Source organism: Pagrus pagrus (genome assembly GCF_965226575.1).
Source record: "Pagrus pagrus genome assembly, chromosome: 22".
Lineage (NCBI taxonomy): Eukaryota > Metazoa > Chordata > Actinopteri > Spariformes > Sparidae > Pagrus > Pagrus pagrus.
This window is the reverse complement of record NC_140204.1, coordinates 6,029,785-6,043,720: the sequence shown is the minus strand read 5'-3', so window position 1 is coordinate 6,043,720 and position 13,936 is coordinate 6,029,785. Positions and strand designations below refer to the sequence as shown.

General features: G+C 45.0%; 1 protein-coding gene across 4 annotated transcripts; it reads left to right on the top strand.

Moving 5' to 3' along the window:
* Positions 1-945: 945 nt before the first annotated feature.
* gpr185b (G protein-coupled receptor 185 b) lies at positions 946-12,102 on the top strand. 4 transcript variants are annotated; one of them, XM_084344882.1, is made up of 3 exons: positions 998-1,025; positions 1,142-1,177; positions 2,743-12,102. In XM_084344882.1, exon 3 carries the CDS (start codon positions 2,745-2,747, stop codon positions 3,813-3,815), a length of 1,071 nt encoding a protein of 356 aa, XP_084201008.1. In that variant the 5' UTR covers positions 998-1,025; positions 1,142-1,177; positions 2,743-2,744; the 3' UTR covers positions 3,816-12,102. The 4 variants fall into 4 exon arrangements, with proteins under 4 accessions (XP_084201007.1, XP_084201008.1, XP_084201006.1 ...); XM_084344881.1 differs by lacking the exon at positions 1,142-1,177 and having other exon boundaries at positions 946-1,025; XM_084344880.1 differs by lacking the exons at positions 998-1,025; positions 1,142-1,177 and adding an exon at positions 1,581-1,930.
* Positions 12,103-13,936: the final 1,834 nt, after the last annotated feature.

Sequence of the window (13,936 nt, the reverse complement as noted above, 5' to 3'; positions counted from 1 at the left end):
CATGGAGAACAAAAAATAAAATAAGACAATAAGAATAACACAAACGAATAAAAGCCATGTATTTATTATCACATTTTATATTTATATATTTTTTATTTTCTTATTCTTTATATTTATATATATATTTTATACTTTATTATATATACGTTTTATATATACTTTGTTTTTATATAGCCCATTTTAAATTTTTTATTCTTTGTATTTATACATTTTAAAATTTTTTTTTATTCTATATACTTTTTTATTTTATTTTATTTTTTATATATACTATGTATTTTTATGTTTTTTATATTTCATATTCTTTATATTCATATATTTGTATTATTTATGTTTACATATATTTTGTACTCTTTCTACTTATATATTTTTACATTTATATATGATGTAATTTCATATTTTTATTTATATTTTTTATTCTTCAGATTTTTTAAATATATTTTTTTTTACTCTTTATACTTACATTTATAAATATTTTAATATATATACTATATATTGTTATATTTTCTTATTCTTTATATTTATTATATCTTTTGTTCTTTATATTTTTAAAATGTATTTTTTATATTTTATTTTTTACATATTGTTTTACTCTTTATATTTAGATATTCTTTATTCTTTATATATATTTTATATTTTGTCCATCATCTATATATATTTTCATTGTATTATTATTCCCTCTCCCTCGTCGTGATTCACACACCGGCCGTGATGACGGGGACTGGAGGAGCCGAGACTTCTGACGTCAGACTTGGAGAATGACAAGCGCGTCCAATGAGGGGCCGAGGATGTAGCAGCGCGAGGACGGAGCTTCCGACAGAAGGCTAATAACCATGCCAACCGAGGAATATAGCGCGCGCCGCTGACTGGGGAGGAAAAAAAAGGGGAGAAGAAGAAGAAGAGAGCGAGGGGGGGAAACCCTCGAAGAAGAACATATATTTTAAAAAAAACAAAACATCCGGACACAGTGGAGGAGAGCGGACGGGAGAGACGTGTCCTGCAGGGGAGAAGAAGAAGAAGACAAGCGGGTAATTTTCTCTCTCTTCTTCTTCTTCTTTTTGTGTGTGTGTCTCTGTGGCGTGGTCTCCCTCTCATCTCTCCCTCCCTCCTCCCTCCTCGCTCCCTCACTCGCTCGTTGGCTCAGGGACTGCACTGCTGCAGCTGAATGAAACTGATCCAGGTATTTATTTATTCTTCTCTCCTTTTTTTCTACTGAAACACACGCCAACAAAAAGACACAAAAAAAAAAATATAAAAAAAAAAAAAAATGGCTGAGCAACCGTTAAAAAAAAAAGCTCGTGGATGCTGCACGAGCTCCTCTTTTCTTTTTTACCGCAGGGATGTGAGCCCCCGTCAGCTGCGGGGGTTTAGGTGGAGGTGGTGGTGGTGGTGACCTTCCCCGGCCGTTTGCAGTCATTGACGGCGTGTGCGCGTGAGTGTGTGTGCGTGAGGAGGAGGGAGATGAAAAAATAAAGGGGGCGGGGGGTGGAGGAAAGGGTGTGTGTGTGTGTGTGTGTGTGTTGAGGTGGGAGGTGTGTGTGTGAGAGAGAGAGAGCGCGAGAGAGAGAGGGGGAGACATTTTTTTGTGAATGGAGCTCCTCGTCCTTTTTGGCGCGCGCGCGCTCTGGCAAGCTCCGAGCTCGGCGAAGCTAAAATTAGCCTTGTGCCCGATTTTCTTCTTCTTCTTCTTCTTCTTCTTCTTTTTCTTTTTTCTTCTTCGTCTTCTTCTCCCGTCTGAATCCGAATTAACATGCTAACGCACGCACTCACAGGCGGGCACGCGCTCATACACGCCACCCGGTGAATAGGACAGCAGCTACCACCAGCCGCCGTGCCCCAGGACGTCATGCACCATTTTTAGAGATGCTCTAAAAATAGATTTTGTTGATGATGGTTCGGACTGGGAGGAAATTGAGCATCCGACATCTTCTAGGTAGGAAAACGCAGCCGATTTTAAGCTTCACTCGCCGTCGGATCCTTTTTTTTTAATTTTGTTGTTTGTGCTCCGGAGCCAAAATGGAGGGAATCATGCTTCTCATTTATGGATTAACTTGTGTTCACACCTGCGGTTTGTGCTGCCGCTAATTACCTGTCAGCATGGTGCGTGGGAGCTGCTGGTGACGTGCGTGCTCGGGGGGTCAAGAGCATGGTTGTTTTCATGAATGAATGAATGAACGGATGGGCGGATTGAAGGATGGACGGATGAAATATGTCTTTTCTGCCCCCTTCATAAAAGGGGATGAACGTTAACACCCTCCTCTCTCCTTGTCCTTCACTTCCCCGCATCCCTCCTTTGTTATGTCCTCGCCTCATGCCTCCTCGTCCTGTTTCGATCACGCTCTCCGCTTTCTTTTTCATCCTCTCTTTCCACAACAACCTCCCCCACCTCCTGGCGTCATACGTACGTTTTCTCTCGCTCCTCTCGCCGACTCTCTTTCCTCTAAAACTTGGCATGTCGTCTCGACTCCTCGCTCTGTGTCGTTGGTCTTTTCAACCCATCCTCGCTCTTTTCTGAACTTTTACCCTCCTCACTCTTCGTTCCACCCCTGACCCACTGATATTTCTTTCTCTGTTTTCGTTCCTTCATCCCTCTTTCGTAACTCCCTCCGGCTTTCTCACGTGCATATCTGATCTTTCCTTGTCTGAACATTTCCTTCATTTCCCGTCCTCTTCTTCTTTCCTTTTCAAACCTGATCAATCCTTCCTTCTTCCACCTCCCTCCCTCTCCCTCTCTTCTCTCTCCAGCTATGATTCTCTCCCTGGCCGCCGCAGCAGCCATGAGTAGCGGCAGCGGTAGCAGCCTCAACTCCTCCTCCCCCCTCGACCCCTTCGACTCCTCCACCTCCTGGAGCCTGGCCGAGGACCCCTCCAACTCCTCCTCCGAGCCCGTCGTGCGGACTCTGACCCCTGACCTCCAGCCGGCGACCACCGCCATAGCTGTACAGGAAGTCAGCCCCTGGGATATCGCGCTCTGCGTGACCGGAACGCTCATCTCCTGCGAGAACGCCCTGGTGATCGCGGTGCTGTTCTACACGCCGACACTCCGCGCTCCGATGTTCATCCTGATTGGGTCGTTGGCGGTGGCCGATCTTCTAGCCGGGCTTGGCCTCATCTTGAACTTTGTCTTCACCTATCTGGTCGACAGCTCGGTGGAGTTTGTGACGCTGCTGTCTGTCGGATTGCTCATCTCGGCCTTCTCCGCGTCCGTCCTCAACATCCTCGCCATCACAGTGGACCGCTACCTGTCGCTGTACAACGCCCTGACCTACCACACCGAACGAACAGTCACCTTCACTTACGTGATGGTGGTCTTCATCTGGGTGTCGTGCCTCACACTCGGCCTGCTGCCGGCGCTCGGCTGGAACTGTCTGAGGGACGAGTCCACGTGCAGCATCTGCCGGCCCGTCACCAAAAACAACGCCGTGGCGCTCGCCGTCACCTTCCTGCTCGTCTTCGCCCTCATGATGCAGCTCTACCTGCAGATCTGCAAGATCGCCTTCCGCCACGCGCAGCAGATCGCCGTGCAGCACCAGTTCGTGGCCATCTCCACCACCAAAGGCGTCTCAACTCTGTCGGCCATCCTGTGTGCCTTCGGGGCGTGCTGGCTGCCGTTCGCCATGTACTCCATCGTGGCTGACTCCAGCTACCCCGTGATATACACCTATGCCACGGTCCTCCCCGCCACCTGCTGCTCTGTGATCAACCCCATCATCTATGCGTTCCGAAACCCGGACATCCAGAAGTCGCTGTGGATGGCATGCTGCGGGTGCGTCCCGTCCAACCTCTCCCTCAGACCCAGGACCTCCAGTGACGTGTAGCAGGGACGGTCGGTTTCTGTCTAGCATGACGCTTGACGCCGAGTCAGGGTTGAAGGAGGGGGAGGACGCAACGGGGTTCAGGAGGAGAAAGGTTGAAGGTTACGGCTTCCTTGACGCTTCATATCAGGGCTGGGAGGCTGATGGCGAGGGCACGGCTGGCCGCACATGGCGAACGGAGGGCGGTGCATGGTCCAAATAAAAAAAGATCAAGCTACTAAAGATCATGTCTTGATGGTGATGGTGATGGTGGCGTGAAACCAACTGCAAAAACCTGATCAAGGTATCCTCATGGTGGTTGTAGGGAGCGTGTCAGGTGACTTTCCCAACTGACCTCCTTTAGGGTGCGAGAAGTGAGGCCTACTTCTCAAGAGTAGCATTAATGTGACCGCGGGGTTTAGGGGGAAATGTCCTAAATCTCCGTTGGACCTGAGCTCGGGCAGCACTGCATGGTTATGCAATCAGAGGGAGTGAAACAGTCTTAAAATACTGTCTGTGTTTCCACTGATGTGTTTGAAATTAAGTGGTGTGTGGATAAAAATACAACGAGCTAAATATACACAATGAATGACCTTGAGTATTCTCAATGAGCTATCTTTGCAGTCTTCTCCTGAGAGGGATAAAACAAGAATATTTCCTCCCTTGAAACACATTTTATCAACGTCGTTCCCTTGATCCGACGCAGATTAAGTCATTAATGAGTTTGTAGACGGAGAGTGCAACAATAATTATGTGCCGAGATTGAAATTAGATGATCATTAACAAGCCTGTGTTGACTTTTCCCAATGCCAACAGCACAATCTGCATTTTGTCAAACAGAAACACATTTCTGCACGTGAAGTTGGCCAAAAAAAACCGAACTCCTAACCAGCCAGATAACTCCTGAAAACCAAGAGAGAGAGAGGGATTTTCCATATTTAGGCCGGCGCGTGTTGTCCTTGCCGCGATGAAATGAAATCTGCTCCCCGTCGGAGGGAAAACGGGTTTCTCAGCCAGCCGCTGCGCCGTGACTGTGAAGCAGAGAGAGCTGAATTCAGCACCAAGGACAGCGCCACTGCAGAGCGCTGCTACCCTGGGAATGCTCTCTGCTGCGGGGGGGAAGAGAGGGCGCTGTAAAGTAGGCTACGCTGTTCTCTACACCATCTTGATAGGGAGTGCGAGGCGGGCTGTAAAGGACCATTCAAGCTGGATTGGAGCTTCTCTTACTCATTGACAACCCGTCAGACTGATTTTTCCATACCTACATGATGGCTGAAGGTATGTTCAATTCCTTTTTAGCTGCAACTTTCAGTCCTGAAAAAGACAAACAAAGTACTATTATTGACGAGTCTAATTCGGTCAGTAAATGTAGTGACTCACTGTGACTCAGAGAGAAGCTTTTATTTTAGAAAAGCTGCATGTTTTGGAAGCACTTCCTGTTTCTGCTTGCAAACAAGACCACCAGGAGTCATTTCAAAATGCGAAGTAGCTAATTTCAAGACAAGAGCTGCAATTAACGATTATTTTCAAGATTTTAGATTGTTTAGTCTACAAAAACTGTGAAAAATGCAAAAAATCTAAATTTCCCAGAGCCCAAAGTGACTCTTCAGATTGCTTCTTTTGTCCGATCAATAGTCCAAAACCCAAAGACTCTTCATTTCCTGTCAGAGATGACAAAGAAAAGCAGCAAATTCTTGAATTTAAGAAGCTGGAACCCGCAAATATTTGAAATTTTTGCTTGAAAAATGACGTGATTTATCCGTTCAGGGCTCCGGACTGTCTTTTCACACTGGTTGCACCGGTGCGCCTAATATCTTCCTTTAGGTGCACTAGCACGTAATTTAGGTGCACCTAATAATACTGTGTTTCTTAACACATTATGTAAAAGGTTGACAACTGGAATAGAGTTGCAGCACATGCAACAAGAAATTGGATAACAGTTGTTTAAAACATTTAAACTGCTAAATTTTAGGTGCACTGGTGTAACCAAGGAAAATGTGTAGTCACCCTGCGATTATCAAAATAGCTTTCGACTAGTTTTCTTCGACTCATCAATACTGATCATTGCAGCTCAGCCTTCTTTCAAACAAAAACAATCTTCACCAGCTATCATTTGTGAAATGAAATGCTAAGGCTTCATTTTCATGGTTTTGATTTGCTGAATTTGTCATCATCATTTGAAAATGAAGTTTGAACTAAATGAAAGCATTATGACTAATCGTTGCAGCTTCTGTCAAACAAAACAAAGTCTTTGTATGAAACATCATGTGAAACTAAATGGAAAGGCTTCATTTTAATGGCTTTCGTTTGCTGGATTCTTCCCAGAGTGACACGATATCTACTTTAAAACAGTCAAAATGACACGACTGAAACTATGACAGTCATTTTAAAATGAAGTAAAAGAAGCCAGAAGACTCCAATCGTGCTCAGCTTGTCCTCAAACATCCAGTGAGGCCCTACGGCGCGTCCGTGACCCCGTCCTTTCTATCCTCCGCTGCTCTCTCGCCTCTCTTGCATCTCCGCCCTAGAAATTATGCATGAGGAAAGCAATGTATGGGCCCCATGAGCGCCGGCGAAACAAGCCTTCTGACATGAGGAAGGTGAGAGCAGCTGATGTTCTCCAGCGGGCGACGGGGACCTGGATGTTTATCTGCATCCGGTTAACGCCGTTTAGGCCGTGCTGCTCTAAATCTGGAGAATTCTGACTCCATCGCCTGATTGATTATCCATTAGCTAGAGCTCAGCACAATCTGCAGTCAATAGGCCATCGTTCATGTAGACGGCTTCGATGGTAGATGGTTTTTACATCTTTAAAACATGAGCAAGATGCACGAAACCATCTACAGTAGTGCTGTAAAACGTGAGCATCGTATGGTCTGAACTCCTCTGGCCTGCTTCCATTTTCACTGCCTTTATTGCAGCCTGTCAGCACACACACACACACACACACACACACACACACACACTGCCTGGAAGAAGCAGCTCCGTCCCGGGGCCCCTCTGAAAGGCTCGGCGGGTTAATGAGAAGCGAGAGAGGCGAGGTGACGCGGCGTGAAATGGAAACGCCAGGCGAGACGCGCTTTAACGTAACCCCGGGTCGCGTCCGCCACGCACCCAATCAGGCCGACGCTCCCCCTCCGTGTAAGTTAAATCCAGCTAATGTTAATAACATCTGGGTAATAGTGGCGGCGGGAATTGGCCCTAATGCACGCAAGATGTAGTGAGCGGATTTATTGCTCACCTCCGTCTGCATTTAAATGATCTGCAGAGATAGTTTTCACTCTCGTGTTCCTCTGAGAGAGCTACCATGACTAAGCTACTGGCATGCTGCTAATGTACTCGTGTGGGAGGTGTACTGGCTTTGGGAAACTGTAAAAACAAAAAACAAAAAAACACTCAATACGAGAAAACAAACACAGGGTTGTTTCTGTAACTTCCAAATTCAACGCTTTCAACCAAATAGACGACAGCGGGGGAACACACAGAAAATGGCGCTCAGGAGACGCAGGTATTCAGATCTTTTTTTTTTTTGTTGTTTTCTATCGTGTAAATTAAATCTTAGAGTATTTTTCTTGGCAGCAGCAAAACAATCAACAGCTACACTACTCTCTACTCTGTGGATGATTTTGTTTGAAAAGGCAGAATCTCTCGTGTCTTTATTGTTTGTTGTTTTTTGGCCTTATTGGAACAAAAAAAACTCCTTCGCAATAACTGTATTTTTGCTGTGTACAAAAAGCCACAACGGAGAAAAAAAGATAGAGAGACGGACAGAGGTGACTGACTTCATGTTTTAAATCGGTGGCTCGTTGGGGGATTTCCAAAATAAGAGCATCTCGGCAGCGGTGATGAACCGTGGAAGTAGGACGAATCTAAATATGAAGCAAATGCTCTAATTCCATTTAGAGGCGCATTTTAATTATTTTTCTCTCTCTAAATTTAGCTTTTTATTTTGGTTTAGCGGGTCGGACGCCTCCCTCCGTCGCTCTCTCTTTTTGCTCGATCACTGCATCGATGGGAAAAAAAAGACTTGCATCAATTATTAAGTGAAATACTTTCAATTACTCTGCAGCTGAACGCACCAGGTGGACAGAGATCGGTGGATTGAGATTTTTGGCAGGCTTGGCGAGCTGCGGCAGCACTGCGTGGATGAGTCAAAACTAAGCGATCCCAGAGAGTTAATTAAATCCATTTCACATAGGAATCTGATGCAGATCCTACAGGCACACTGTTCTCCTGTATGCACAACGACGTGTGAGTCACCTGTGTTTGGAGATGCTAGATGGGACGCAGAACAGATGAGAGAGGTTATTGTCACAGTTCGGCTCTTTAAATGTGATATTAACAGAGATTCTGCACTAGCTTGGCTAATGCTAGCATGTAGCTTTCAAGCTGTTGCTCTGTTTTTACCTGCCTAGTAAACATGAATCAAACTCAGACAATATGAGGGTCATGAACCAGACTCGGATTAAACAGAAAGATTTTTTCTTCTTCTTTTGTTTCAAACTGTCTCGACTGCAGGTCAAGTAAAGTCACAACATTTTTTACAAACTTTCCCAGCTAAATCAAATTATTTCACTTGGATTAGCGCAATGAGTGTCGACTGGGAAGTGCTAATAAAGTAAAAAGCACATTTGTTTTGCAAATTTGTTATGTTAAAATAAGATAAGATAAGATAAGATAAGATAAGCCTTTATTGTCTCCCTTAGGAGAAATCTGTCTTGGGCATTCGAGAGTGTTGACCAATATCAGATTGTTTTTCCTTTTTCCGACCAACGAGTGCTAGCATGATAGCAGTTAACTTACAAATTAAAATTAATGTAAGCAAAGCTTTTGCCATTTTAGAAAAAAAGATGCCACTGTCACTACCAGATGTGAGGAGCACATGTGCGAGGGCGTCCATGTCTTGGACTGTTTCGTACGGCAACACCACTCAGACAAACAACACACAGAACTAGAATATTCAAATAGTTATATGGTTTTGTCTGAAAAAATACATTTTGTTTCCACCAGCAACTGGAAAAAAACGCAATACCACCAGCTATCACATTATTCTAGGCCTATCACACTATTCTCGAGGTCGGTATTGGCCCGTGCCACAATGTGCTACGTAAATACAAACAGCAGATCATTAAATAATCAAATAATTGTCAAATAGTTCCCGTTGACTATCAAATAGCATTTTTTGCCTGAAATGCCCATCCCTAATGTAAACACCTAAACATTTGCTGCGCTGGTGACCATGTGCCACCATCCAAAATAATCCTTAGTCATTAATGCAGTTATTATCATTAACTAACTCAAAAGTGTGTCTTGTCCTTGTGGTGTTGCCGTACCTTGCCTCTTGATGAAGATGGCTGACGTGCTCACGCATGCACTACTACTAACGTCAGCAGAAAAATGACGACTGTTCAGCCTTTTTTCTTGGTAAAACAGTCTCTATTTGATCCAAGTCTGGAGGGAGTCATGAGCCGCAAAGTAGAAACCACAAATCAGCTGTTTGCCGACTGAAAGCCGCTCGGCTGGAGCCAGAATATTTCAAACATCTGTATTTTAAACCTCGTCTCTGACGGTCCCATCTGGCATGTCCATCTAGTGATCGTTCTAACAATTAATAACACTCATCTGTGAATATGCCACTACTCAAGTCAACCATTCCTGGGGCAGGAGTGGAGCGACCACTCACTGTGTGTGTGTGTGTTTGTGTGAGTGTGTAAATGGGTGTGTGTTTGTTTGTGTGTGTGTGTGTGTGTGTGTGTGTGTGTGTGTGTTCTCCCCCCGGGATCATAGCCAATTGTAATGAACCATAACTCAACCAACTCTCACTGTAAACACAAACACACGCAGAATGGCTTTTAACAGCCGCTATACAGGACTATAACTCGATTTAAAAAGAAAAACAACTGTACAAGTGAGTGTGTGTGTTATTTTTATTATGCAATGCTGTACAGAAATGTATATTTTTGTAATGTTCATCAGGGCATGAGTTACGAGACATGGTCGCTGCTGTGAGCATGTTGTGAGCGTGTGCGTGTGCGTTTCTTCCTCTTCTTCTGTGTTCTTCCTATAAAACAATGTTTCTTTTTTTTTTTTGGGGTGGTTTAAAAAAAAAAAAGCGTCGGATATGCTGAAAAAAGTGCCATATTTTTCGACTTTCTAGTGTCTTATATTTTTTGTTTGTGTACATACACGTTTGTGGTGAAACCTGAAGCGGTCAGAGTCGGTCGACGACGACGACACAAACACGCTCACGATGGCTGAAAAACAGCAACGGGAAAAGGACTTGACCTTGATGTTATCGGTGTGGACGCTGAGCGGAAAGTTCACCGACTCGAGCTGTTTTTTTTGTTTCTGTGACGTCCAACTTTTGTTCTTTGGGCAGCAGAGACGACATGAGAGATGATATCAGTGTTTCTGTTAAACCTCTTCCTCTGACTTAAATTGTAATCTGACAAGAGAGACACAAAGAGGGAGGGAGGGAGGCGATGTTGTGCGTGACAGTGTTGTTCGTGACGCCACAGAGGCAGATCTCCAGTGACGTCATTTTGTCTCAGAGAGCAGGTCGTTTCAAAGACATCCCCCTCGCTTCTTCCTCCCACTCATCGTCCTCATCCTCTTGCCTCTCCGTTGCCATCGCCTTTTCCTTCTCTACATCCTTTCCCTCATTGTTTTTACTCCAAAGAGCAATTCGAGCTGCATTATTGGGTCTGTGACGTCAAACTTTTGTTCTTTGGGCAGCAGAGAGTGTTTCTCTTAAACGTCTTCTTGACTCAAACTGTAATCTGACAAGACAGGGAGACAGCGTTGTGCGTGACGCCACAGAGTCAGATGTCCAGCGACGTCATTTTGTCTGAGTCTTGTCTCAGAGAGCAGGTCGTTTCAAAGACATCCCCTTCTCGAAAAACGTCCCCCTCATTTCTTCCTCCCACTCATCGTCTTCATCCGTTTCCTTCTCTCCGTCTTTTTTTACTCCAAAGGGCAGAAAGTTCACCAATTCAAGCTACTTTTCTGTTTCTGTGACGTCAAACTTTATTTTTTGGGCAGCAGCATCATGAGAGATGATATCAGTGTTTCTGTTGAACGTCTACTCGACTTAAACTAATGTAATGTGAAGGGACAGACACATCGAGGGAGGGAGGGAGGGAGGGAGGGAGACGACGTTGTACGTGACAATGTTGTACGTCAGAGTCAGATTTCCAGTGACGTCATTTTGTCTGAGTCGTGTCTCAGAGAGCAGGTCGTTTCAAAGACATCCCCACTCTGGAAAAAAAACGTCCCCCCTCACCTCTTCCTCCCACTCATTGTCCTCACCTGTTCCCTTCTCCAAATCCTCTTCCTCGTCACTTTTTTTTGCTCCCGTCACACTTCTCTCATCTCTCGCCATACTCGACACCTACATCTCCCGCCCTCTCTTCATCTCTTTGTCTAACATCGGCCTGCGAGAAGCTAGTCGGTCAGACTCCGTCTAAAAATAGTTACCCTGAAAGAAGATAAAAAAAGAGAGAAAATCAAAAAAAAAAAGAAAGGGAGGGAGGTAGTAAGAAGTAGAAATCGACCCTCCCTCCCTGAGCGGAGAGCCAAACATCCACTTCCAGAAACATCCGCTCGCTTCGTCCTCTTCCTTTTCTTCATCGTCGTCTATTTTTATCCTCTCCTTTTGAGCACAAGCATTAACACAAGGGTTTTTTTTTTTAAAGAAAAGCAGGGTTCGGGGCGGGTGCAGACAGCAAATAAAGCAGCGCCCGCCTCCCTCCATCGTCGGTCAGCCAGGTTTCGGCTTTCTCCCCTCTGTAACCTACAACCTGGCAACACTTCAGGCGCGCAGAGATTGTCAATCAAAAAAAAGAAAACCATTACAGAGCTAATTTTTCTATCGGACCGTGTATGGCCTTCATAGGGAAAAAAAATTGTTTTATGCATTGATGTTGTCGGGTGAGGAAGCAGCACGTGTGCACGAGAATCACAGGTTTTAAAAAATCCTCAAGGGTAACGATACTGTGATGTCAGAGAAGCGGTGTCCTTGAATCATGTTTTATGTTTTTATGATTTTTAAACTGCATTTTCTTCTGAGTTTTTTTTTCCTCCTGAGTTCGTGTCGTGGGTTACGATTTAAAAAGTACAAATGCACTTTATAAGATGGACATGTTACACATTGCACTTGTAAATGTCGAATGTAAAACCTTGAAGAGAAAGATTTATTTTTACTATTGTAAATAAACCAGGGAAGAGAAAAGACAAAAAAGCGGGTGGAGGGGGGGTGGGAGAAAAAAAGTGGAGAATAATTTGCCAAATAAACTGAGAACAACAAAAATGAGAGAGTTGTAGCGTCGTGTTTCTCTGGGGTCCATGCAGTGACGTCAGCGTTTGTGTGTGTGTCTGTGTGTGTGTGTGGGTGTTTGCGTGACATTACACACGAGTGGGCTGAGTGTGTGTGTGCGTGCGAGTCGATATCGCAGGTCAGTGTGGTGTTAAGGAAAAGCCGCGGCATAAAAAAAGACGCTGCTGAATTATTAAAAACCACTCCCTGCTTGCATAACAGCAGAAAAAAACTGAGTGAGGAAGACGAGAAGAAGAAGAAGAAGAAGAAGAAGAAGAAGAGGAGGGAGGATGCACACACACACACAGATAAGACATTCACAAAAAGGAAGGGAAAGGTGAAAAAATCCATGTCTGTGTGCAGGAATGTTTTCCCAAAGGAGCTGTAGTGAAGCTTTGTGTGTGTGTGTGTGTGTGTGTGTGTGTGTGTGTGTGTGTGTGTGTGTGAAGGTGGGATAACGGGACACACACACACACCTCTCAACAAATCCAGCAGGAGATGTCGGTCGTCCGATTCTCTGACGCAGGTGAGCGTGTGTGAGAGGATTTAACCTTTTAATCAGTCAAATTTGCTTGAAAGTGTGAATTATGTGTGTGTGTGTGTGTGTGTGTGTTCGCCTCCTTGACTCACCTCTATGCGGTCTCAACATGGAGGCGGAGGGCTCCCCCATGTGGCCGCGGGCGAGCACCGCAGCGACGGACGACGAAGGGAGGGAAAAGACGCAGCATCCACCCACGCAGACACACACCTCGCTGCTTTTACGTCACTACAGCAAAGCGAGCACGAAGCGCTCAGCCTTACTGTCTCTATCACCCACCTCTCCCCCATCCTCCCCTGTCTGTCTCCCCCCTCTCCCTCTCTCTCTCCCCCTCTCTCTCTCTCTATGAGTCAGAAGGCTCTCTCCACCATCTGCTGCAGGATGCTGCAAATCACCTCCGTGTACGTGCATGTGTTTCGAGAGAGGGGAAGGCAAAAAAAACCAAAAAGAGCACAGAAGGTGGTGATATTCATGCATCTGTTGTGTCCACACACACACACACACACACACACACACACACACACACCGATTTAAAATTTTAACGTTTGAGTGAAACCTGTTAAGATTATTTCCTCCGTGCTGCCGGGAAAAAGATGCAAGAGTGCACTTAAAGCGGACGTTTATTATTAGCACGTCATCGATCCGGCATGTTCAGAGCTTTTTCCAGGAGTTATTTTTAAACGTTGCACTGCATTTCCCAGAATGCCTTGTGATCTATTGCCAGCAAAGTTTTATCTGATCAGAAATGTGAGAGAGTTCAACCTTCATTGAGTTAAAAAATCTAAAAATCCTGTTCACAGTGACATCCTGCAGCGATTGGAGACACATGACAGGCTTTACGAGATCAAAATACTCGACTACAGTACTAATTCAGACCCCGAGGGGACTAACAGCATCCTCAGCCGTCCACCTGCTGCCTTGACTCGCTGCCAACGAGCTTCTTTAAAAAGGGTTCGCAGCAGTTTGGCAACAGACTTGCCGCAATTAGTCAACCATGTCTCCCTTCATTATGTGATCTCCCTGATGTTTTGAGAAGCAGAGGACGAACAGCTGTGATAAGCAGCCACAGACCTGCGCTGAATCCTCTCTTTGTGAGGACTCACATGGTCACTTGTTTAGGATTTGGGTCAGAAGGAAATGACGGTCCTTGTGCAATTGAATCTACATAATCGATATAATGCTAGAGAGTGCTGGGATGACCTGTCCTACATCTGAGGGGCCGATCACACGAGATGTTTTGCTAGAAATGGCCCACAAAAGTTGTTTTTTGATGGTTCAGAAGTCAACATTTCA

Excerpts from the sequence above, each read along its gene's own strand:
- gpr185b (XM_084344880.1), top strand. The coding sequence starts at position 1,885 with ATGATGGTTCGGACTGGGAGGAAATTGAGCATCCGACATCTTCTAG. Across the intron at positions 1,931-2,742 it reads GAGCATCCGACATCTTCTAG|CTATGATTCTCTCCCTGGCC; the intron begins GTAGGAAAACGC and ends TTCTCTCTCCAG.